Below are 26278 nucleotides of genomic sequence, written 5' to 3' on the forward strand. Positions count from 1 at the left end.
AGTAGATATCAAATTGACATAGATTATTTTCTATCTGGGAAACTCCCAGATTTAGAATTATTACTGAGCAAGTCTAATCATTTCTAGCATGGGCTTGGGGAGCAGGAGCAGGGTGAAGAACAAAGAGCTAAGCTTTGGATACTGACAGAATGGGACTCTCTAACCCTTCACTTATCACCAATGGCTGTCTAATTTAGAGGGAATGTTCCAGAGTGGGGTTGTAAGCTTTTGTGGCCGGACTCAAGCTTTGGTGATGGATTCAGTTTGCTACAGTGCAGATGTGGCTTAAAGGAGACCACTGTGAACTCATCAAGTCTGAATTTTATTTCACCCAGAGGCAGAGTGATGAAGGGACATCCTTCCATGTTACATGTATCCCATGATTCTTCTGTTCTGTCCACTTAGGGTCGTGCTGGGGCTACTGTGCCAAGAGTGAAGATTCCGCCTCTCTCCCAGGCGCTGGCTCTGCCGCTGAGCGTCTGCCCTTGTATTCGCAGGTGTTTGTAAGCCTCTGTAAGTATAGCAAAACTCTGTTAATATGATGTCCATGCTCGATATTTGCAAAAGGATGAACTGCTTGACAAGGTGAGAATGTTCCCTGGTGTCACTGGTTCTTTATTTTAAAATGTAGACAATATTGAAATGAAAGAAACACTCAGAGCTCAAAGCTTCCAGTAAACCCCAGCAGCAGCAATGAGTGCATTCACCGCATGGCGTGGTTGTGAAATCGCATCTTTACTTTCCCTTCCTGCTCTTGACTTTATTCCTGTCTGTAGACATTTTGCTTTTTCTAAATCCAAGGTTTACAGCAGCTCTGCAGTACGGGAATCCCTTGATACCATTTGTTCCGTGGTGTGGGAATCCCTTCCTGTCATTCACATTTTGGGGATTCTTTCTTTTAAAGAAGAGAGGTGGCGACTTGAACGAAAGCATGGTTTCATGAATACAATCCACCTGTGAGAGGAGACAGGTGAAGCCAGCGTTCAAGCCTGATCTTCTAGCTGTAAGGATCAGGATGGAAAGGGTAAGCTCTGATTGGACCTGCTCTCGATGCTGTACAAACTACCTTCACTTTTCTGTAAAATTAAAATAGCAGCACTGCCTCCCAGAGCCATAAAGACTGGTGAGAATGTGCATGGCATTTGCTTTGCAGAGCCTGGGACAAGGGATATAGTGATGTAATTCACTCTGGAGCCTCACAGCTTTTCAAATCTTTTTCTTTGTCCTGTTGTTGTTTTTGTTGTTGTTGTTGTTTTTAGAGACAGGGTTTCTCTGTGTAACAGCTCTGGCTGTCCTGGAACTCACTTTGGAGACCAGGCTGGCCTCAAATTCACAGATATGTCTGATTCTTGAGTGCTGGGATTAAAGGCATGAGCCACCATGGCCTGGCTGGCCTTTCAAATCTTAGTGTCCCATCTTTGACAACTCACAAAGCACTATTCTCTGTAAAGACTTGAAAGGATGATGTAGAGTCATGCCTTACAGACATGAACCATGTGTGTGAGCCCTTGAAGACCTATTAAAACACAGGGCAGATCAGCATAGAAAAGGATAACTTCTTACTATTTTAAAAGAGATACCCCCTCCCTCCAGTTTATTTTCAGTAATGATTCATTTTGAATACCCAGATATGACTTTTTGGAATTATAGTCAGAATTGACCCCAAGCTGACCGCAATTGAGCTCCTACCACTTCTAATACTTGGCACTTGACAGTCGGTTCGACTTTGTTCTCCCAAGGTCTCATGTATACATCAGCATTACAGCTGAGACTTTGCTGATGAGGAAAGCAGAAGCCAAGAGGAAAATCGTTAGTCATGAGGGCTGTGAGCAATGAATTTTAAAGCATCACCCAGGCCCCCTGATACTCACACCAGAGGACTTGACTTCACAATCTGGTCCCAGTTCCATGTTATTCGCCTTTGAACATTTGGTTTCTCTGGCTATGAAGTCAATAAAATACCTCATTCCAGCTACCACCTGTAAAGTTAATTAGAACAATGTTGACAGAGGTTTCTGTCCCACTCAGTCGCCCAGACATTCAGTCCTAAAGTTCTACATTAATCATAAACTGGTTGTCCTATTAGCTCAGACTTCTTATTACTTAATCCTTACATCTTAACCCACAATTCTTGTCTGTGTTAGCCACGTGGCTTGGTACCTTTCATCAGCAAGGCACTCTCATCTGTGTCCTCTGCGTCTGGGTGACGACTGCAGACTGAGCTTTCCTCTTCCCAGATTTCTCCTGTTCTTGTTGCCCCACCTCTGCTTCCTGCCTGATCATTCTGCCTATACTTCCTTCCTGCCTGGCTACTGGCCAATCAGCACTTTATTAAGCCGTTACAAGAAACAAATCTTTACAGGTTAAAACCAAGATAAGTTTTTTAATAAGGATTAATGTAACAAATTATACTTTTTTACTCTGATAAGTTTAAAGTTAGAACATTGACATTTTGATTATGCACTGATCATTTTAGTAGTCATACTCCCCAAGCTACCAATATCTGATACAGACTTTAGGGTTGTATGCATATCTAGGATTTCTTGATATTAGTTGGGTAGAGTCCTTTACTATGTGCAAGAAAAGCTGGATACAGTATTTACTTTCATTCACATATATCAATTTTAAGGCTCAAGAGCTGCAAACTATGTTCACCAGAGATTCAGTTCTTAAGTTACAATACAATCCGAGGTATGGAAGAGCAACCTAAAAATATTTTCTTCACACATTTTTTGTTGTCTTGCTGCCAAATACTAAATCAGTAAATTCTTATGTAGAGTGATAGGAAATTAGGAGAATATTTAGATTATCTATTGCTTCTCATTATTATTATTATTATTATTATTATTACTATTAATTTGGTTTTTCAAGACAGAGTTTCTTTGTGAAACTGTTCTGGCCATTCTGGGACTCAGTTTGTAGATCAGGTTGGCCTCACACTCAGAGAGATCCAACTGCCTCTGCCTCTACCAAGTGTTGGCATTAAAAGCATGCACCACCACCACTTGGCTGTCCGGGTGTTCTTGCACCAACATCTGTACAACACGCTGGTGAAGTAGTGTCCTCATAGCTCAGAAGAACATCTGGAGTTACAACGGTTGAGGGCCACCATGTTGGTCAAGAGAATTGAACTTTAGCCTACATAAGAGCAGCCAGTCCTCTAAACCACTGCGCCGTCTCAGCAGCCCTTCCAGTTAAGTATTTAGTAACAGTTTTTTAAAACTTTATTGAGCTAAACATTTTCTCTGCTCCATTTATTTCCTCCCCTTTTCCTTTCTACCCTGTCCTGTGATCCCACGTACATAATTTACTCAGGAGATCTTGTCTTTTTCTCCTCCTGTGTAGATCCATGTTTGTCCCTCTTAGGGTCCTCCTCATTGTCTTTGCTAACAGTTTTAAACACTACACAATCTTGTCTATAAACAGTAACCCAATTTTGTGATCCATTTATATACTGTAGGATTGAACTGTATATGTGCTCGTCTAGAGTATTACAAGCTAGTGCAAAGAATTCATCTGTACATATTGATCCAGAAGAACAGAATCTGAAACCTTTTATAGCTCTTTATGCTTTTATCTTTGTTGTACTAGAGAGGGGTGCTAGCATTTACCAGGGACCTACTACTGAGTTTTATCCTCAACGTTTTAAATTTTTATTTTTTTATTTGGGAAATAATCTTATTATGAAACTCAGAGTGGTCTGTAGATAGTGGCTGTCAAAATCACAAACCTCCTGCCTCAACCTTCCAAGAACTAGAATTACAGGTGTGAGTTGCATTTCTGGCTTCCTGGTGCTGACAGCTCAACTTAATTCAGAGCTTGGAGGGGGGGAATGCAACACAGCTGCAACACAGCTAGTAGGGGTTCAAGACTGCATCCACCCTGCCACCACCAGCAGTGTTCTGATCAAGGTTTGCACCCCACAAAGTCTAAAGCCACTGTGCCAAATTTTATCTATCTATCTATCTATCTATCTATCTATTATCTATCTATTTATCATCTACTTTGTTTTCCTTGTAGAGAATGCTGTATGTCAATATAAATTCCAACTGTACTTGAAAGTCAAATAATGGAGGGGAAACATAGTGGGAGGAAGCCTAAAGTAAAAGGAAAATCTTTACAGTGCTAGACAATGATGTAAATCATTCCTCAGAAATTAGAGCAAGGTAGGGTCGTGGTGGCACATGCCTTTAATCCCAGCACTTGGGAGGCAGAGGCAGAAGGTTATCTGTGAGTTCGAGTACAGCCTGGCCTACAAGAGCTAGTTCCAGGACAGCCAGGGCTGTTACACAGAAAAACCCTGTCTCTGGAAAACAGGAAACCAACAGGCTTCTAAGGAATAAAAGGAAATAAAATATACTATATTAAGATAGAACAAAACATAACACATTACAATGGGACAAAAATCAGAGTAAATGACATAGCACAGCAGGCGATGCTTTAATCCCAGCACTTAGGAAGAGAACCTAATAGATCTCTGTGAGTTTGAGGCCAGTAATGTCTACACAGCAAGATCCAGGACAGCCTGAACTATATAATGAGATCCTGTCTCAAAAATAAAATGAATATAAAAGTATTTAGGAAGATATCTAGCGAAAAAAGTCAAAGACCTCCACAATGAAATTCTCAAGATATTGGAAAAGGAAACTGCAGAAGGTACTAGACAAGAGAAAAATGTCAATATTCTTGGATAGGCAAAATTAATATTGTGAAAATGTCTACACTACCAAGATTAATATACAGAAGTGATACAATAGATATGAAAATATCATGTCATATTTCACAGGCTTAGAAAAAATAATTCAAGAATTCATATGTAACCACAAAGAGAGAACAGCCAAAGCAATCCTAAGGGGTAAGAACAATGCTGAAAGTGTTGTAATACTTGACCTCAAATCTGTATAGTATATACCCATAGTGTTAGCGACAGCCTACAACTGGCACAGAAGCAGACAGGGAGACCAACAGCTCAGGAACCAGCCACAAGTCTCAACAGAAGAGACTGGATGAGAATGGCCTGCACGGCTAAGGAAACAACCAGCACAGAACACACAGCCCACAGCATGGGGTGCGCTCCTCCAGCTACACGTCAGACAAGGAGCTAATATCCAGAATTTACAAAGAACTGCAGACATTCAATGCCAAGGGAATAAAACTGTCACTCGACAAGCAGGCTAATGAACCAATAGGCAGTTTTTTAAAAAGGACACACAAATGACCAATAACTATTGTAAAATGTATTCGGTATCCACATACACTAAGGGAAATACAAGTTACAGCTACTTGGAGATAACTCCTCCCCCCACTCAGAATTGGCTACCATTCAAACAACAAAAAGCTGGAGAGAATATGGAGAGAAATGAACCTTTATTCATTGCTGGTGGGGATGCAAATTAATACAGCCATTAAGAAAATCAGTTTGAACGTTCCTTAAAAAAAAAGTAGAACTACTATATGACCTATCTATTTCACTCTGTGCATATGTACAGAGAACTCCACACCCTACCACAGATAATTATACCCCATGTTTATGACTGTTTATTACTTATAGTAAAGAATTAACATCAGTCTAGTTGTCATTGAACGAATGGACAATGAAAATTTAGTACTTATGTATGTACATTGAACTATTACTCAGCTCAGAAAAAAAGTAAAATTAAAAATTTTCAGGAAAATGCAACTTAAACTGTGTAATAAATATTAATTGTGGTCACATAATCTGAGAAAGAAATATATCACATGTTTTCAGATGAGAAACCTGGCCCATAATATACATAAATCAATATCTATGTGGGCATAGTATAAGATGAAATAAAGAGAACAATAAGATATAAAGCTAATTTTTTAATCTATTTCTATCATGCTATTTCTATCATGGACTTTTTGAATTTGGTGTTGAATAAGTACATTAAATACTTTTTTTTTATTTTTATTTTTATTTTTATTTTTTTTTTGGTTTTTCGAGACAGGGTTTCTCTGTGGCTTTGGAGCCTGTCCTGGAACTAGCTCTGTGGACCAGGCTGGTCTCGAACTCACAGAGATCCGCCTGCCTCTGCCTCCCGAGTGCTGGGATTAAAGGCGTGCGCCACCACCGCCCGGCACATTAAATACTTTTGATGCTGAAAATATAAAATGACATGAAGCTTCACAGCCTCTCTTTCCATGCCAAGTATATTAGCATAAGTTCATTAAGGACTTTGGGTGTGGTTAATTTTGCTGTGTGATGTTTTATTGTTTATTCAAGTTTATTAAAAATGATAAATAAGATAGCACAATAAACAAAGTGAAAAGGCAAATGGGTAAAACTGAAATGCAGGATAAAGTTTGTCATGAGCATAAAGCCTGACGTTGAAAATTGGACATTGTGCTGAGTATCTGAGAAAAGAAATTACAATGTGTACCAGTCATTAAAAAGGTTTAATGTTGCTAATAAGCAAAGTGGGGTGCTTTGAGAAAGGAGAGCAACATCATTCTCAGTTTTCCAGACAAGCAAGAATGAGGACAGGCAGACACCGCTGCCGAGCAAGTGCACATTTGGTCCATGCTGGGAGGAGAAGAATCAAGCCTACATCATTTATAGTGGTATCCTGCCTCAAAGTCTGGATCCTAGCTCTCATGTCATGAGGTCCTCTCTCCAAGCACAAAGTTCATTTCTAAATGGCAATTTAAAAAGCCCTCCTCTCTCTCTCTCTCTCTCTCTCTCTCTCTCTCTCTCTTTCCCTCCATCCATCCTTTTCTCCCTCCATCTCTCCTTCCCTCTCTCTCTGTCTTTCTCTCACTCTCTCTCTCACTCTCCTTTTTTCTTTCTCACTCCCTCTTTCTCCTTCTTCCTTTTTTGCTTGATTTTTTTGAGACAGAGTTCCTCTGCGTAGCCCTGGCTGTCCTAAAACTCAAGCTGTAGACTAGGCTGGCCTCAAACTAACAGAGATCCGCCTGCATCTTGAGTGCTTGGATTAAGGATGTGTGCCACCACCACTCACCTCAGGTCTTTTCTTGAACCTACCTACCTCTCCATTTTGTTTCCACAACACTACTATGACAGTTTGCTTCAAAAGTGACAGGTATATGCAAACTGAATTGAGGGTTTAGTTCAGTGCAGCAAGCCCTAGGCCTTGGGTTTGGTCCCCAGACCACAAATGAACACATAAACAAATCCCTCAAAATCAAATGTCTACATTTTTTTTTTTTACATTTCTTCTTAGGACTTCTGTTAAAAGAACATTCTCAAAACTGTGCACATAGATTGTCAGCATTTGTTCATCTGTGCAGAGACAGGGACAATTTCCACAGCCCCAGGGGACATCATCCACAGCCCCAGAGAATCCCCAGCCCCAGCCCCAGGGCCAGCAGCTGTGGGGCAGGAACAATTGACAAGAAGCAGCAGAAACCTCACTCATGGAAGATTTGGATTCAGAGCTTGGTGTCCCAACTATCAATCCAGTTTGGAGTGAATCCACACTCTAATAGGACTAAATAGATAAAGCCAAGCCAAGGTTACAACTATATACAATATCTTTAGCAACTTAGCAAGATCTTGGCCAAGAGTCTGCATCAGAACAAGTTCCTAACAGCTAATTGAGTCCCTGTAAATTGCTACTTCAAAGGCTGCTTTGAGTGACCAGTTTAAGGAGTCAAACAGAGGCTTTCAAAGGAAATTCATACTATGTTCTAGTAGATTTGGCAGCTAACTGAAGGTTTGTCTGTAACAGAGACTGCTTTTTGGTTTTCAGCTGAATAGTCACACAAAACTCTACCAATTACAACACTGTTTGGCCATGACTCTGGTGTATCCCTAGCTAGCTCTTCCATCTTAAATTAACCCATTCTATGTACCACCATGAGGCTGTGACTTACTGGTAAGTTTCCATTGTCTTTCTCCTTTGCCAGGTGCATGACATCTACATGGCTCTGTCTTCTTTCTTCCAGCATTGAGTTTAGTTTTCCTGCCTAGCTCTATTCTGAGCAGCTATAGGCCAAAGCGGCTTCTTTATTAACCAATGGTAATAAAACATGTTTACAGCATACAGAGGGTAATAAGTTGTCTGCTTCCTGCTCTCAGTATTATCTCAATGTGCTCCCTTGGCATTCTTGACATACACACACATGCACACACACATACACATACACTCATACACATGCACTCATACACATACACATGCACACACACACAAACACTCATATACACATGCACACACACAAACACTCATACACACATGCACATACATACACATATGCACATACAAGGGTGAGGTAGAAGAAGGGGGATGAATGAAGGGCTCCTAGACCCAAGCCTTGGATGTGCAGTTATATGGCCACCAGCAATTCTGATATCGCAAAGAATAAAGAAATTTCATAGGACAGCAGAACTATCAAACAAGAATAAAGAAAGCACAAAGAGGAACAGTATAAAGCAGCAGCCCCTTTGAGGGAGCTGGCCTGTGACATCAGTGAGTCTCAATGCTGTGAGCATCACGCAGAGGTCAAATGTCAGTTTAGATTCATTTTAATAAAGTTTGTCTACTCTTTTTGGTGAAAAAAACTGAGGAAACTAGAAAGATGAGAATAAGTAGACCCTTGTCCCACATTCTAAAATCACCACTGTGGACAACCGAGGCACACAGCACTCCACCTTCTCATCTCTTTTCAGTGTTGCTTTCTGTAGGCGCAGCTGTGGCATCACGTGCATTCTTTTCCTTCCCTGCTTCCTTCCTTCATTCCTTCCTTCCTTCCCTCCTTCCTTCCTTCCTTCCTTCCTCCCTCCATCCCTTCCTTCCTTCCTTCTTTTCTTTGTTTCATGCTTTCTTTTTTATTTCTTTTTTAAAAGAAAGAAAGGAAGGAAGGAAGGAATAAAGAAAGAAAGAAGAAAGTGCCGTTGACATCTGAGCCACCACACTCACCTGGAGAGTGTGACATTTTACCACATCTTTTGCTCTTATAATGGAAACGAAAGTGGCTATGGCTATGTATGAAGCCTCTTGCTTCAGATGCCTAGGAAATTCAACTACTAAGCCAAAAAAATGGGCATTTTCTTACTAGATTACAAAGGTCTCATCGGCTTCTTTAACAGTTTGGCTCTACTTTGATTACCTTGTATCTAGGGGAGGCAGCTCGAGTCTCTAGAGTAGGAATCTGTCCTTGCACAATACGATTATAGACTACCAGCGCTGTTAGAGGGTCTGGCTTTTTTAGTCCAGCTACTCATTTTACAGATGGTGCCACAAAGGCTGAGATTTTCATAACCACACAGAGTCAACAAGAATAGAGGCTGTTTTATAGCTGATCCCAGATGATAAGGTGTGAAAGTGGAGCTGAGGCTCTAGAGATATAGACATGAGGGCATTCATGGCAAAGGGAGAGGAGAGAGAAAGAACAAGGCCATGTGAGAGTGTAGGGCTTTTAATGACTGACTATCACTGTGGCTGAATCTAAGGGGTTTAGCATTTTCCCCCACCTCGTCTCCATCCCCCATCAGTGAGTGTGTATGTGCACGTGTACATGTGTGCATGTGTATGTGTGTGTATTAAATGAGATATTGCTATGTAGTCCAAGCTGACCTAGAACTTGCAGCAATCCCCCTGCTTCAGCTTCTGAGAGCTTGGATAATGGGTGTGCACCACAACACCTTACACTAATGTTCTTGTGAGAGAAGAGCCTGCTAAGGCTGAAAATAAAAGCCTTGCTCTTCCTCCCCAAGACCTTGCTAACTCTACAGTGATTTCCAGGGTTTGTATAGTAAAAGCCTTGCTCTTCCTCCCCAGAACCTTGCTAACTCTATAGTGATTTCCAGGGTTTGTATAGTAAAAGCCTTGTTCTTCCTCCCCAGAACCTTGCTAACTCTATAGTGATTTCCAGGGTTTGTACCGTTTTCTGGAGTCTGACATTCATTTGTCACACTTTGCCTAATTTGAGCTTCATCCCAGACATTTTCAGGTAGAAAACAGAGCTTTTGCTTAGTTTTGTTTTGTTTTTTTGTTTTTCAAGACAGAATTTTTTTTTGTGTAGGCCTCACTGTCCTGGAATTAGCTCTGGAGACCAGGCTGGCCTCAAACTCAGAGATATGCCTACCTCTACCTCCTGAGTGCTGGGATTAAAGAGATGCGTTATCACCTTCTGGCAAACAGAGAACTTAAAAAATGCTTGTCTGAGACCCTCAAGCACAGAGCAGAGTTGGGAGTTGAAATTTAAACCATAAAATCCTATTACAAAGTACAGTTTCCCCAACCACAGTGAAGACCAAGAATCAAATTAGCAAGCAATCTGCACATAGACCCTCCCATCCTTGTGTCCGTTTACAGACCTGGGATGTTGCTTTTTTCACTGTGTGGATCTTGAAATAGGAAATATGGTTAATCTCTGAGTTAAGCTTTTTGATGGCATGACCGAGAGGCTCCGTCAACACTGGGCTATCTACAGGTAAGGTACTGGGGCATCCAGGGCAGGTCGCAGGAAATGGGTGGTTCAAATACTTTCCTGAAAAAGAAAACAAATTTATAGTAAGTAGGTATACCCAAAAAAAACAGTCTATCCTGACTCCTGTCACACAGAGGCCCAGCATCCTCATGTTCACAAGGTGGGAAGTGAGCAGAGCAGAGTTAAGGGCTGGTGGTCCATGGGCCACTCACTTTCTTCCTCTCTCTCTTTCTCTGTCCTCCTTGCAGCTCAGATGCTTAGGGAAGCATGCCTTTGACCATGTTGAGCCATATGTCCTACTTCTTTTGATCCACTCCCCCAGACAGATTCTGATGTGTCCCAATGTTGGGAATATTAATTTAAGATGTGTTACATTTGTTTATGCTGTGATGCAAAGATGTGTTGCAGTCTTTTATGTTGCATGTATGCAACTCTGCAAAGCTCTTACCCTTTGCCTGTCTAAAACACGTGATGCTCTCATAAGGAGCTGAATGGCCATTCACAAGGCAGGAGGAAGGATAGGCAGGACTGGCAGGTAGAGTGAACAAAAGGGAAGAAAAATCTGGGAGGAGAGAAGAAGGAGCAGGAGAGATCAAAAAGTGAGGAAACAAAGGACCAGCCACCCAGCCAGCCATGGAGGAAGAGTGAAAGTAAGATACAGAAGTAAGAAAAGAAAAAAAGCCTAGCAGGAAAAGATAGATGGGATCATTTAAGTTAAGGAAAGCTGGCTAGAAGCAAGCCAAGCTAAGGCCAGGCATTTATAAGGAAGAATAAGACTCTGTGTGTGATTTATTTGGGGCTAGGTGGCAGGCACCGCAAAGAGCCAAAAGAATCAAAGAGTAAGAAACAACCAACTACCTTTGGTGCCCACGTGAGGTTAGGGTGAAAGAGATTTCGTCATCCTAAACCAGCCTTGAAGTCCATGTGGAACAAAAGTTGGCCTAGAACTTCTGCTCCCCTGCTTCAGTTTCCCGAGTGATGTGATTACAGGGGTGCCCCACCGCATCCAGCTTAAAATTTTGCATCTTCAGTGCAAACTTGGGAGAAATGTGTAACTTAGAGGAAGGCAGTGGTGACCGTAAAGGAATGAATGAATGAGCCTCCAGCGCGGCTGCAGTGGACAGCGATGTCTTGGTGCTTCTCATCATGGCCTGTGCACAGTGCTGCCTCCGGCTATGACATGTGCAGAACTGTTTTTGACTGTGAGAGAAGTCAGCTCTCCTTTGAGAAATGCCAATTTAGCCATAAGCTTTTCACAGACAACCTCCCATTCTAACATGCTGGGAAATCCATCTTTATCTGGAGGGATTCCATTCTGTATGGCTTAAAATGAGTCCTCTCCAACTCAAAACCCCACATTTAAGAACAATTTGTAGAAAAGGAAAAGAAAGCCAGCTGGCATTGCCCCTGAAGATGGCCTTGGTCCAGAGAGCACACACTGTTCCTTCTGTCCTGGGTTGACTTGGCCATTTACAGACACGCTGTAGCTGGGTCAGAAGGCAGGCCCCATTGTTTCCCCATGGCCCCCTATGTGCTTTCTCACCTGAATAGATGTTACAGTCCTGGGAAAAGTCAGCAATCTTTTCATCGATATCCACAAAGGCGTTATCTCTACACTTCCAAACATCCTGGTGGTTCAAAGTCAGAAATTAAAATCAATTTTGAAAACAAACAACTAATAAAAATCAAAGAGAGTATGCTTGCTTAACAAATTCTTGCATAGGGAAAAAGGGAAAAAGGGAATAGAGGCTGAAAGCAAAAGAAAACCAAAAGCTCATGAGAGTATCTATATCTACAAATAAACACAGAGGGACATGAAATAAGAATGTTCACTACATGGTGAACATATAAGTGAGTGGGTTTCTCTCTCTCTCTCTCTCTCTCCCTCTCTCTCTCTCTCTCTCTCTCTGTGTGTGTGTGTGTGTGTGTGTGTGTGTGTGTGTGTGTGTGTATTTCTGTGTGTTCACACGTGCGGGATGATGAATCTCTTGACACTGGAGTTAAAGAAGTTTGTAAACTTCCTGATGTGAGATGGGGGTGCTGGGAACCAAACTCAGGTCCTCTATAAGATAGGGCTTCCTTATAATCATTGAGCCCCCTCTCCAGACTCTGCACCTTAGCTTGTGAGAAGGGTCTCTCGCTGAGCCTGGGGTAATAAATATTATGTGCATATGAAATCAGATATAAAGATAGATAGGATGTCTAGATATAAAATGTAAATTTTTCCATTTAAAACATTGAAGGTTGTTGATTAACATCTGATAAAACATTAGCTGTTGCTGATTAAAATTCATGGTATAAAATCTTCACTGCTGCATTGAAAATTAATTTTACCCCAACAGAAATTCTAAGTAAAGTAAACAATAGACAAGAATCCTACCCTTTTTGGCCCCTCTGAATGTTCATCTACTTTCTGTCTTTATGAATTTGCTTACCTTATATATTACAAATAAATGGCTTCATACAATATTTATACTTCCGTGTCTGACTCACTTCATTTATCCCACACTTTAGGGTTCACACATGTTGTATGTGCATCATCCTTTGGTGTATGTACACAGTGTGTTATTCATCCATTCACCTGCTGTCCTGGTTAGTTTTTTTATTTGCTAGACGCAAACGAGAATCACGTGGGAAGAGGGAGCCTCAACTGGGAAATGCCTCCATCAGATTAGCTTGTTTCAAGTCTGTGGAATGGTTTTTTCTTCTTTTTTAAATTTTATTTTATATGTGCAAGTGTTTTGCCTACATGTGCATGTCCACCATGTGCCTGGTGCCCACTAAGGCCTTGAGAGGAAATCAGAAACCCTGGAACTGAAGTTCCAGAAGGTTTTGGCTCAGCCGAGAATGCAAACTGTGTTCTCAGGAAAACAATAAACGCTCTAAAGTGCTGAGCCATTTTTCCAGTCCCCGCATTTTCTTGATTAATGATTGACATAACTGGTCCCAGCGCACTGTGGATGGTCCTACCCCCTGGGAAGACGCTCCTCAGGAACAAGAATCAGCCTGGTCAGCAAACCAGTGAGCAGCTCTGTGATTTTGCTTCAGTTCATTCCTCTGGGCTGCTGTTTGAGTTCTTGCCTTGGCTTCCTTCAGCGAGAGACTGTGACTTGTGATAAAATAAAACCCTACTTTCCCAAGTTGTTTTTGGTCAGTATTTTATCACAGCAACAGAACTGAGAAAGACCCCTGTTGATGGGCATGTGGGTCATTTATACTTTTGGGTTGTCTGAGTAGTGCTGCTGGGAACACGACTTTCTCTGTTTGAGCTTCCTTTTGAGTTCCTTTGGGGAGACATCTAGAAGTGTAGTTGCAAGGACATCTACTAATTTTCTGCTTAGTGTAGCTTGATTTATTTGTTTGTATATTAGGTGTGCATACCTTCATCTGTGTGCATGCACGTGCACGTGTTTGCACACAAATTCAGAATCCAAAGGTTGATGTCAGAGGCCTTTCTTAGTTTCTCTCTACCTTATTGGTTGAGATGGAGTCTCTCACTGACCCTGGAGCTCTCCTATTTAGCTAGGACCAGTGAGTGCCAAGATGTCATCCAGAGAGGGCTAGAATCCCAGAATGAAAGTAGAATTGAGAAGATGAAGAACCAGGAAGGGAAGAGCTGATGTAAGGAGCCAGGGTCTAGAGGAGCCTGTGGAACACTGAGCACACATGACGTCAGAGGAGACAAGGAGAGGATGGCAGCCCAAGCCCTTGGCCTCATCCCTGGTGAAGGTAAATACTCAGTGTGACGTATGCAGTGTCTCTGCCCAGCAGTGTGGGGCCCAGAGATCCTTCGTGACCATGGATGCGAACTACAAAACCATTTCTTAGTTTTAGGGACAGTCTTCCCGCAGTGTTGACAGTCCCATCATGCTGTTAACAAAATGTTAAAGACGATCATTCAACTTTTGCCTACTTACTCCATCCTCAAGGGATTTGCACTCTGGAGATAAGAATAGAAACTGCTCCTTTGAACAATTAGTTTGCACAATTGAGTAGGTGATTTCATATTTCAGTCCAGCCACCACCTGAAATGATTTTAGGTTGAGTGAGAACTTGAAGTTCAGCATGAACATTAATCACAGTGAGCAAAAGTTATAAACATCTTTAAACATTGAATTGGTTTGAGTAAGTGCTCAGGGAATATACACCATCATTGCTACCAGGCAAAGCGATCACTGAGTAAAAATTAAGTATCTTTGCACATGTGTGCGCACACACAACACACACACACACACACTCACACACTTCCATGTAACTGCAAAATACAAACACTCCAATGTAATTGTAAATTATATATATATATATATACATATATATAAGCACACACCTATATATACATATATACATTATATTTCTTGAAATAAAAGCCCCACAATCTTTCCTTTTCCAGGTTGCCAGAAGGGCACGGTTCCCCCAGCTTTGTTAAACAATAGGATTGTCTATGCAGGAGGAATGAGAAATGGGAATGACCTTTCCTGGTGAGTCTACTGGTCTCTGATCACCAGGTAGTGAAATTCTCCTGCTTTGTTCTTGACAGGCCCCACACTGACCGCCAACTACATGCTGAATACACACAATCCCCATGGTGAGCACCTCCCCATGCTGACCACCCACCCTCCCTATGCTGACCACAAGCTCCATGCTGACCACCCCTCTTCCCCATGCTGACTACCCCCTTCCCTATCCTGACCACTCCTCATCCCCATCCTGACCACCCCTCTTCCACATCCTGACCACACACCTTCCCCATCCTGACCACCCCTTTTCCCCATCCTGACCACCCACCTTCCTCATCCTGACCACCCACCCTACCTATGCTGACCACAAGCTCCATGCTGACCACCTTCTCAATACTGACCACATACCACCCTCATGCTGACATCTGTCCATGGACACAGATGGGTAAAATACAAATCTCTTGCCGTGGCAAGTTAAACTGAAGGTAGAGAATGATACATAGGCAGAGGTGGCAGATCTCTGTGATTTTGAGGCCAGCCCTGTTTACATAGTGAGCTCCATGACAATCAGAGCTTTGCAGAGACACTCTGCCTCAAATAAACAAACAAACAAAAACCCAAATACATAGATAGATAGATAATCAGATGACTGTGGAATAGACAGCTATTTCCACCTCACCACCATGAGCGAGTGTCAAGTATAATTTAGGGTGTACCCAGGAAGTCATGTCCATCTTTTTAGGACCAATTTAATACTTTGAGGCAGTGTTTAATTAATAACAACAAGATAGTAATACAGATTTTTAAAATCCTAATACCAGAATGACAATTTCATGAAATGCTGAACTATTTGTTACAAGCAAGCTCCAAGGGAAGAAGATGTGAGTCACCCATCCCTTTGTATGGGTCACTCTGCTCATTTGGGCCCTAGAGAAAGTCCCTTGCTTTAAGAGCTATTCTCGTGAAAATGCAGAGGGACACTCCAGTATATTAAGCATGAGACCAAACAGGTTTCTGGCAGGGGGAACAGCAGGAACCACACAGGTTTATTTTATGTGACAAGATGCTAATCTAACACATTTTTAACCATATCATGTCATGAAACACTGAAAAAACAAACCTGTCTCTGGGCTGCTTTTACTTCTTTAAGAGCAAAGAGGTGGGAGCGCCTGGTGTCGATGTTGAAATAATTCACTGCGTGTTTCAGGACAGGCTCCAGTTCAGGGCTGTCAGGCGGTATGGGGTGTACACAGCCCAAACAGGTGTACTGGGCTGTCAATACGGGTCCATTACCTTGACAAAGAGCAGACAAAGAGACAGCATTAACAACTGAAAACATCTCTCATATACAGCATTCCAAACCCAAACCATTTAGAAGTTCCTGATAACTGACTTTCCAGTTACTCCCATAGGAGTTAAACATGATGAACATCTAGGACTCCTGTGTAGTCAAAGGAAAAGTGGAGAGTACTAATAATAGTTTTTATGTTATATTTTTTATTTAACTTCTTAGAGATGGGTCTCATATGCCCATGTCTAAGAAGTGTTGGTCTGGAACTATGTGTAGCTAAGGATGGCCTTGGAAGTCTAATCCTCCTTCCTCTCCTCTCTGCAAGCCTCTCTATTGTCTGAGTTTCTGTCCTGCCCAGTTTCTGCAATTGTTAAGTTCCAAAGAAATGGCACAGAGATCTACATTAATTATAAAGGGATTGGCCCATTAGCTCAGGTATCTTATTAACTCTTGCAACTTATATTAGCCCATTATTCTTTTCTATGTTAGCCACATGGCTTGATAATTTTTCAGCAAGGCAGTCATATGTTGCCTCTTCTGTGGCAGGCTCACAACTGCAGAAAAAGCTTCCTTCTTCCCAGAATAGTCCTATTCTCATTGACGCACCTCTACTTCCTGCGTGGTTGTCCCACCTATACTTCCTGCCTGGCTACTGACCAATCAGCGTTTATTTAAAATATAGTTGACAGTACACAATTGTTCCACACTACTTCCCCCTCTTTTTTTAAATAAAGGAAGATATCCATAGTCCATTTTTGGGAATATCGGCATAATTTTCCAGGCTACTTCCTGCTGGTTGGGGGCACTGATAATCTTATAGGGACCTAAAGAAAATTTAGAATTATGATCAAGTCCTGACTGGAGTATCCTGTGAAGCTTGATCATCTCAGGCAGCATCTTGAATCTGTTCTGGATGTAGAACTCTGACATCTGGGCCATCTGTTCCTATCAGAAATTTCTCAAGTGCTCTTCCTTGATCGAACCTGATTTTTCTTAACTCAGAATGAATCCATAGCCTCTCATTTCCTGTGGAAACAAAAGCAAAATCTCTTCTCCAAAGTAACATACCTTTTGACTTCAATTTTGAAGTCAAGGTATTTTCAAAATGCCTATCTTGGGTTAATTCAGCAGCATTTATAAACAAATATCTTTTAGCAGCAGTTGCTCCTTCCTCAGCATTCAAACAACTCAATGAGAATATAATATCATACAGTATCCAGACTCTATGTGTATTTTTCATCTTTATGTGGCTTTATTTTAACCTCGATTTCTTTTATTTTCATTTTTAATATTTGGCTATTTGACACAGAATTTCTCTGTGTCAAAATTTGTCTGGGAGTTTGCTCTGTCGAACAGGCTGTCCTTAAACACACACAGATCTGTCTGCCTCCCAAGTGCTGGGATTAAAGGTGTGTGCCACCACACCTTCAATTCACAGAGATCAGTCTGCCTCTGCCTCCCAAGCATTGGGATTAAAGGCGTGTGCCACTATGCCTTGAATTCGCAGAGGTCTGCCTGCCTCTGTCTTCCAAGTGTTGGGACTAAAGGTGTGTGCCACCATACCCAACTACTTCCTTTTTTTATTTTAAGGTCTTTAGCCTTTTTTATTTACCCTCCCAAGCTTGCAAATATTTTTAATATGCTGCAAAACATTTAGAGATTTTCTTTGTCTTTGAATCTCTCTTTACTGTATCTCTCTCTCTTTTTCTGACCACATGAATCTTTAATTTGCTAAACAATATGGAGAGGATTAAAGCCATGGCTTTGACAGCTGGATCTAGCTCATTCCTTAGCTTTCTGAGATTCCAGCCTTATGGTAGATATACCAGCTGTAGCCATGTATATTGCCCCAAATCTATGACGTTTCAAGGTCCCTGCCACCAAGCAAGCTGCTATAGTGCTCACAAACCACACTCAAATGCTCTGTAGCAGACCTCCTGCCTGAAAGAGTCAGTGTTGTGCAGGCAGAACGGCCCAGAAAGCTGCATTTTAAAATGGTGTGGCTTTTTTCCTGCTACGGCTAAAATCCAAAAAGCGTGCAGTCAGCTTTTCATCAACACCATTTAAGTGTTTTGTGGCCTCTTAAAAGAGCTGCAAGGTTTTGCAACTAAATCAGAGTCAGGAAGCCTCTCTTAAATGAGAGCACTTGCCTCTAGCTAGCAGAGCCCCCCTGGGAAAATGCTGTTTCAGTGAGCCGTGCTTAACTCTATTCTTTGCTGTCTAAAATTACTTCCCAAGCTCTGTCAGGCTTTATGTGGATGCAGTTGCCCTACATTGGGCGTCATTTATTGTCTGAGTTTTTTGTCCTGCCCAGTTCCTACAGTCGTTAAGTCCCAAAGAAATCACACAGAGTTCTACATTAGTTATAAATGGATTGGCCCATTAGCTCATGCTTCTTATTAACTCTTGTAACTTATATTAACCGATTATTCTTATCTATGCTAGCCACATGGCTTGATAACATTTTCAGCAAGGCAGTCATATCTTGCTTCTTCTTGGCAGGCTCACAACTACAGAAAAAAGCTTCCTTCTTCTCAGAATACTCCTGTTCTCATTGACCTGCCTCTACTTCCTGTGTGGTTGTCCCACCTATGCTTTCTGCCTGGCTATTAACCAATCAGCATTTATTTAAAATATAATTGACAGAATACAATTATTCCATCTCTCATATACACCATCCCAAACTCAAAACATTTAGATGCTCCTGATAACTGACTTTCAAATTACTCTCATATGAGTTAAACATGATGAGAGTCTAGGAATCCTATGTAGTCAGATGGAAAGTGAAGAATATTAAGAATAGTTTTTTATGTTATATTTTTTTATTTAGCTTCTTAGACATGGGTCTCATATACCCCAATCTTGGTCTGGAACTATCTGTGTAGCTAAGGATGGCCTGGTAAGTCTGATCCTCCTTCCTCTACTTTTCTCTGCAGGCCTCTGTGTCTGACTTATGAGGTGATGAGAATTGAACCCAGGCATTCAGGCATACATACAGGCTTTTCAGAAAAAGGTTCAGGAACAGAGTTATGTGAGGAGAATTCTGAGTGTCAATGAGAACACTCCAAGAAACAAGACAAGGGTCTTGTGACCTCAGTTGCTTCAAAACACAGAATTGTTCTTGCAATGGGTTTTGGGCCCCCGTAGTGAATATGAGCAAATTTACTGATTGTTCTTGTTAGTCAATTAAATATTGAAATTCTCCTTGGTATGTCTCTATGGAGAAACACATGAGTGCCACAGTGTGGCTTGTCTTTGTGACTGTATTCAGCATGTGCTCATGGGAACTTTACTGGTGCGGCCTTTCTCTTGTCTATGGATTTAAAAAAAATTTACTTATTTATTATGCATGCAGTGTTCTGGCTGCATGTATGCCTGCGTGCCAGAAGAGGGCACCAGATCTCATTGCAGATGACTGTGAGCTGAGGGTTGAACATAGGAATCTGGAAGAGCAGCCAGGGCTCTGAACATCTGAGCCATGTCTCAAGGCCCTCATGTGACCTTTCTTAACCCTTAGGGTATACGTCCTCGGAGGCTCTGAATGAAGTTGGTTATTGCAGAAGACTTTAGTCTGCCTCACTTAACAACTCCATGCTCACAGGTCCCACCGCCTCCAGGACGGTGACACTAGCTGAGCTACATCATTAGGCCTTTATTTTAATGATCACAGTAATATATCAACTCACCACTTTATGAAAGGGAAACATTACAGATATATCATAAATTTGTGTGTTAATTAAGCTCCTTTTTGCCTACCTCTGTTTATTTCCTGTTATTAATCCCGACAAAGTCGACCTGATCTTTAACTCTTGGAGAAAAACCCTCCCAAACAGATTTTTCTTTCCATTTTTTTATGTTATACATCATCAAAAAGCAAATCATTGGCAGGTAGAAAGTGAAAGGCTGTGAGCTGACAGGACGGCACTCTTCTCTGTGTTCCTATGATTAGTGTGGTAGTTTGGATGTAAATAGTCCCCACAATCTCAGAGAGTGACACTCTAAGGAGTTTTGGCTCTGTTGGAGTAGGTGTGGCCTTGTTGGAGTAGGTGTGTCACTGTGGGGACAGGATTTGAGGTTTCTAAGTTCATGATACCCTCCAGTGTCACAGTCCGTTCTCTGCTGCCTTCTGCTCAAGATGTAGCCAGCACCGTGTCTGTCTGCACACTGCATGCTCCTGGCCATAATGATAATGGACTGAACCACTAAACTGTAAGTGAACCTGCACAAACTAAATGGTTTCCTGTATAAGAATTGTCATGGTCATGGTGTCTCATCACAGCAACAGAAACTCTAACTAAGACAACCAGCATAAAATGCCAGAGGTTTTCTTGTTAGTCAGCTCAAGAGGAGCCTTTCCTTGAAGTCCATCTGCCCCTGCTATCACACGCCAGGTGCTGAAGTAGGGTGTAGGGACACATTAAGTATCACTTCCATGAAGGAATGACAACCAGGTAGAACAGAAAGAGTGTAGATAGCATTTCATGGAGGTTGGCAGGAGCTAGGAAAACCAGAAGAATAAAATGAGATCAGGGAGGATGTCTATGAAAATGTTGAAGACGCCTGAGCTGGAAGGAAGAAGCTGGCAAGAGGTGTCGGTATGCTCTGTGGGGGCGGGGGAGCTGTAATGGTCTCGAATGAGGTAACACATGATCCATGTGAGGTAATTAATACATGTAAAGTCCCTAGACCCACGGCAGCACCTAAGTGCTTGCTGAGTGTGAGTGTGAGCTCTGGCTGGCATCTGCTGTCTACGTCTGATGATGCCCAGACACTGCATCTTTCATCATCTCATTTTCTAGCACACCAGTCCTGTGAAGTGTGCAGTCCTGCTCTCTCCAGTAGGAGACAAGGAAAACAGGAAGTGCAGATGATAAAAAACCTGAACTGATTTCAGGTCAGAGCGGACTTCAAAGCCCACAGTCTCCTCCTTGTAGGGGGCCCTGTGGGACTGGAGGCGAGTCCAACCCACCTCCCTGTAGGGGGCACTGTGGGACTGGAGGCGAGTCCAAGACTCCTCCCTGTAGGGGGCGCTGTGGGACTGGAGGTGAGTCCAAGCCTCCTCCCTGTAGGGGGCGCTGTGGGACTGGAGGTGAGTCCAAGCCTCCTCCCTGTAGGATCCGCTGTGGCACTGAAGGTGAGTCCAAGCCTCCTCCCTGTAGGGGGCGCTGTGGGACAGGAGGCAAGTCCAAGTCTCCTCATCCTCTGACAGCCTCCACCCACACCAGTCCCTGCTGATACAACACAGGAGGACTTAGGATAGGTCTGAGGGGATGATTGACACAGCCTGACCCAATCCAAAAACCTGGGTAGGGCTACTGTGCCCACACATCTGCCACAGTGCTAACACTGCAGCTGGCATTGCCATTGTCACCATCTGCAAAGGTAAAGTAGTCTGGTCTGGGTTGTGTTCCTGGTACATACGAATAATTAATGCTCACTGCAGGCTCCTACCCGCTGTCACCACTAGGGAAGTCCCCCTGATGTATCACCCACCTGGAGTAATATTGCAAGTCTGGGTAACTACATAGAATTTCTCAGTTTTACTCTTCTCCACTGTTGCTGAACATTCTCCAGTGGCCTAAAAGAAAAGAAAGAGGTTATTTGGTCGAGTCGTTCTTTCTCATGAGTGCATCTAGCTAGTACTGTTGCTAATTGTGATTTAACGTTTTGTTTTCTAATAGTTTTTTCTTTAAGATTTATTTGATTTTATGTACATGAATGTTTTGCCTGTATGTATCCTGCTGCCTGTAGAGGCCAGAGGAGAGCGTCAGATCCATGGAACTAGAGTTACAGATGTTTATGGAATCCATCTGGGCGTTAGGATCCCAACCCAGGTCTTCTGGAAGAGCTCTTAACCCCTGAGCCATCTGTCCAGTCCTCTAACAAAGTTTAGAGACATGAGAATGAATATTGAGTGACTGCTCCCACAGGCCACTGATCTTCAAGGGTCAGGGAGAGGCAGAGTAAGGCTTCTGAACTTGAGCCTTGATGTGGAGTCCTAGAGAGGCTTCTCTGTCGCCAGGACGGACACTGTGCCTCAGGAAAACAGGCTAAGCCTCCTCCTTGATGTCCCTTTTACTGTCAGTGGGTTCATGTTCTCTGCATAATTTTTACTTAAAACTCTTAGCCGGGCGATGGTGGCGCACGCCTTTAATCCCAGCACTCGGGAGGCAGAGGCAGGCGGATCTCTGTGAGTTCGAGCCCAGCCTGGTCTACAGAGCTAGTTCCAGGACAGGCTCCAAAGCCACAGAGAAACCCTGTCTCGAAAAACCAAAAAAAAAAAAAAAAAAAAAAAAAAAAAAAAAAAAAAAAAACTCTTAAAATATCCCACTTCCTTTCTGCTGTGTGCCCGCTCCCTCTGCCCTGGTGCCTCTCAATGGCTCTGTTTTCCCATCTTGTAGAGATACACTACATGCATGTAACAGGTCATTGCGAGGAGTAAACGTGCTAACAAGAAGAAAGAGCCCAGTGAAGCAGCACACAGTTGGTCTTCATGGTGGCTGTCCACGCATGGTGCTGAACTGTGCTTTTTGTCTTCTTGTTCAGTCTTATCCACTGTACTGGGTGTCAGGAGCTATCATGTGAGGCTAGAACTCACCCTGATGCCTCCCTGCAGCTCTGAGAGATTCTGCAGGGCATAGCTGCCAGACAGGCTCAGTGAGGGGCAGAGCCTGCACGGCAATCCTGGTCTCCTAATCTGGAGTGCAGTGTGCTCTTTTACATCCATGGAGGACCACAGTGTGAGCACCCTCGGGAGGATGCTGACATCCCATATAAAAGTGCAATCCAAGCTTATGAGAATTATCTGCTTCTCAGGCAGATGACTTCCCGCCATCCCGTCTCACCCGTGCAAGGTGCTAGATGAGGAGTTTCTTTAAGATGCCCATTGTCAACAAGATGCTTTGTTTAGTTGATCTCGTTTCAGCCTCCTCCAGCCAGGGAGACCAAGGTTGTCTCATTTTAATAGGTTACAGCACCTACTGAGGAAGGCCAAGTGGCTTCCTACCACTAGGAGGCAAAGTCAAAGTTTGTACTTAGGCCCAGTATAGTTGAAGTTCCCATATTTTTCTTCACTAGACCTTGGACTCAGCCCAAATGCCTATCTGCTATCTCTGTGGTGTCTAACACACAAGCTTTGGTTGGTTATTAGGACCATTTTCTCATGAGAAGACAACAAGATTGTTTAATGGTTGGCATATTCCTGGGTTTTCTGTCCTCTCAAATTAAGACAGAATGAGGCTAAATTTTCTATATAGTAGGAGGTTTATGTGCATCCTTCATAAACAAACTCAATAATAGAAAGCATGCCCTTGTAATTAAGAAAGTCTGTCGATGATAATGGGCAAGGAAGTTGATGTGTATACATAAAGGAAGAATTCTAAAGAATTAAATCTCGTCCCTTGCAGCACGGAAGGGACTGGAACCAGCAGGTTGGTGAAAGCATCAGGCACAGGCCAGCAAGGCCAGCAAAGGTGATGTCACAGAAGCTAGGAGCGGAACATTGGAGGCTGCAGGAGGACAGGGCTGGCAAGAATACTGAGCGAATACAGACAAGGATTTTATATTGTTCTTGCAGAACGGCTAAAAGGATTTTAAATTTGGTCACCGTAAAGGACTGACGGCTGCCTGAGGAGACAGGTACCCCAGCTTTAAACAAGTCCATGGCGGTCAAATCCTCAGACGTACCCATCATGTGTACAAGTTTTATGTCTGACACTCTTATTTAAATGTTACAGAGCCCCGAGGGTTCCACGCAGCAGGCCGGGGACTTTGGAATGAAGAGCAGACTTACGGCTTCCTCGGCGTCCTTGTAGTTACAGTCCTGCCAGCTGAGGCCACTCTGAACAGGGCAGTTGCCCTCCTTGATTTGATACTTGAAGGAGTAAAATGTGTCAGAACTCACCTGAGGAAAGCAAGGGTAACACATGGCGTCATTCAGTGGACCCAGCAGAAATATGTGGGAGTTGATGCATTACAAATACCTGTCCTTCTCAGACTCAAGGAGCGGTGTGTTTCTTAAAATATAAACGTTTACATTTGCATAAATACTCCTTGGAAGAATGCTCATAATATACTTATTTTCTTAGCAGTTCCAAAGCAGCACCCATAGTATTAGCCCTGCCCTCTTTCTGTGAAACCTAGTTCACATGTACATATCTGGGTCTTTAAACGTCTGGTTGAAGGTGGGAATAGTGCGAAGCCTGTAATCCTGGTACCACACTTGGGGAGCTGAGACAGGAGGGCCTTGGCTTCAAGGCCAGCAGAGCTACGTAAGGAGGCCCTGCCTCAAAAACCCCAAAGGCCAGGGTCCAGCTTAGAGTTTGGGTGACATGTGCCCTGGGCTGGATCTCCAGTGTCCGGGAGGGGAAGCCGACTATAGGGACATCGTAGAACAAACTCCCGTGTACCCATCCATCATCCAGTGGAGACAGCAGTGCACAGTGGCCCAGAGCGTTATGGGGAGAATGCAAGCTGTGCTGTAGTGAAAAACAAAAGGCTTCATTTTACCTTCAGAAAACAAACAAACAAGTCTATGTCCATTATGGTTTTCTTTTTATTCTCATGTCGTTATTGGATTTTTGTTTTGCTGAAATAACTTGCCCAATCCAAAGAAAGAGTCTTTAAAAGTAAAATTAATTGTATTATATATTTTAAAAAACTTCTACATTTTTAAAAAGGTTTAAATGTGTGTGAGTATTTCCCTGAATATACATACATATACTACATGTGTTCCTGGTACTTATTGTGGCCAAAAGAGGTGCCAGATCCCGAGTTATAGATGGTTCTGAATGACCATGGGTGCTGAACCCAGGTCTTCTTCTAGATTAGTCAGTGCCCGAACCTCTCTAGTCTGTGAACACTATCTGTCTGTCTATCTATCTGTCTGTCTGTCTATCTATCTGTCTGTCTGTCTACCTGTCTGTCTGTCTGTCTGTCTGTCTATCTATCTGCCCAGCTTTCACCCAGCTATTTTTAAAACTCTTAATGATTTTGCTTTTCTCTGATTTATGAATCCTGCCTGCATTTGCCTCCTGCCTGAGTGGACTAAGGCAGAAATGAAAGCATAGTCAAATCCAGCTAAAATGGACTGGGGGGGGGGGTAGCTGGTAAAGCCCTTGCCTACCTAGCATGACCTGGGTTTGAATCTCTGGCACTACATTAACCTCGCATGGAGGCACATGCCTGTAATCAAAGCACTAGGGAGATGCAGGCGGGAAGATGAAAAGTTTATGTTTATCATCAGCACCATAGTAAGCTCGTGGTCAGTCTAAGGCTACCTGACACCCTGCCCCAACCTCCCTGTATCCCCCAGACTGAAGAAAACTAATGGACACATTGTTATAAACCTCAAAGAATCAGCTACACACACTCGGTGGTATTCACTTGGTCCAAGGCAATAAGACAGCTCTCTTCCTGTTCCCTTTATTCAGCCCATGCAGAATTCTCACTTAAGACTGGGAGGCCATTGAGTTCACAGACCCAAGGCTGATTAAGTTGCTGGATTGCTCTGTGCCTTGTCCCTTTCAAACATCTCCACCTGCTGCTGTTTCTCTCTTCCCAGGAAACGGCTTTTAGGGTCACCCAGGAAGCCTCTCTTGCTTACCTAAGGACTGGCCACCTCCTGTCCTCTCCTCCCATGTCAGAGAGCACGAATTACAAGTGATCTCAGGGTTAAGCAGTCACTCACCATTTTAGTGCCCTCCGTCACTCGGTACAACACAAACTGGTAGCCAGTTTGGTTCCTAGCATTGTACTTCTTCAGAGCAGCGTCCACAGCATGAAACACATCCTCATCATTGCAGTCGATTTTCTGGGTGGTTTCTTCCTCTGCTAAACTTAGGAGCAGCCTGGAGCAGAGGAACAGTATAGTAACTAGCTTCATGATTCGAGTTTCCCTCTAGAATCGGAGGGGTCGTTTTGACGAGAACTGGAAGCCAACTCAGCAGATGCTCTTAGCAGCCTGTCTGTTCTGTCCAGTCCTCCTTTCTCCCTGCCTGACCACTGGGACCCTATTTAAATTCCTGCCGTCGCAAGCTGTTTGCCCTCTTCCCAAAGAACAAATAGGACTTGGTTAGCTGTCCAAGCAGGTTTCAGCTGGAACATTGCAACACAGGGGTTG

General features: G+C 42.9%; 1 protein-coding gene across 1 annotated transcript; it reads right to left on the bottom strand.

Annotated features, from left to right (window-relative positions):
* Positions 1-309: 309 nt before the first annotated feature.
* On the bottom strand, positions 310-26159 carry LOC121464990 (T-kininogen 2-like). The gene is made up of 10 exons (XM_041678140.1): positions 25847-26159; positions 23951-24061; positions 21652-21736; positions 15988-16160; positions 14328-14435; positions 11954-12038; positions 10298-10470; positions 1872-1979; positions 1690-1776; positions 310-511 (listed from the first exon to the last, which is right to left on the bottom strand). Exons 1-10 carry the CDS (start codon positions 26039-26041, stop codon positions 419-421), a joined length of 1218 nt encoding a protein of 405 aa, XP_041534074.1. The 5' UTR covers positions 26042-26159; the 3' UTR covers positions 310-418.
* Between the last annotated feature and the right edge of the window lie 119 nt (positions 26160-26278).

Source organism: Microtus oregoni, unplaced genomic scaffold (genome assembly GCF_018167655.1).
Source record: "Microtus oregoni isolate MIOR12 unplaced genomic scaffold, Mior012 000029F_ref0000214, whole genome shotgun sequence".
Taxonomy (NCBI): domain Eukaryota; kingdom Metazoa; phylum Chordata; class Mammalia; order Rodentia; family Cricetidae; genus Microtus; species Microtus oregoni.

Coding starts and splice junctions, on each gene's coding strand:
- LOC121464990 (XM_041678140.1), bottom strand. CDS start 26,041: ATGAAGCTAGTTACTATACTGTTCCTCTGCTCCAGGCTGCTCCTAAGT. Junction 14,436..15,987: donor TAAAAGCAGCCCAGAGACAG/GTTTGTTTTTTC, acceptor AAATCATTTCAG/GTGGTGGCTGGACTGAAATA. Junction 10,471..11,953: donor GGACTGTAACATCTATTCAG/GTGAGAAAGCAC, acceptor TTTCTTTTTCAG/GAAAGTATTTGAACCACCCA.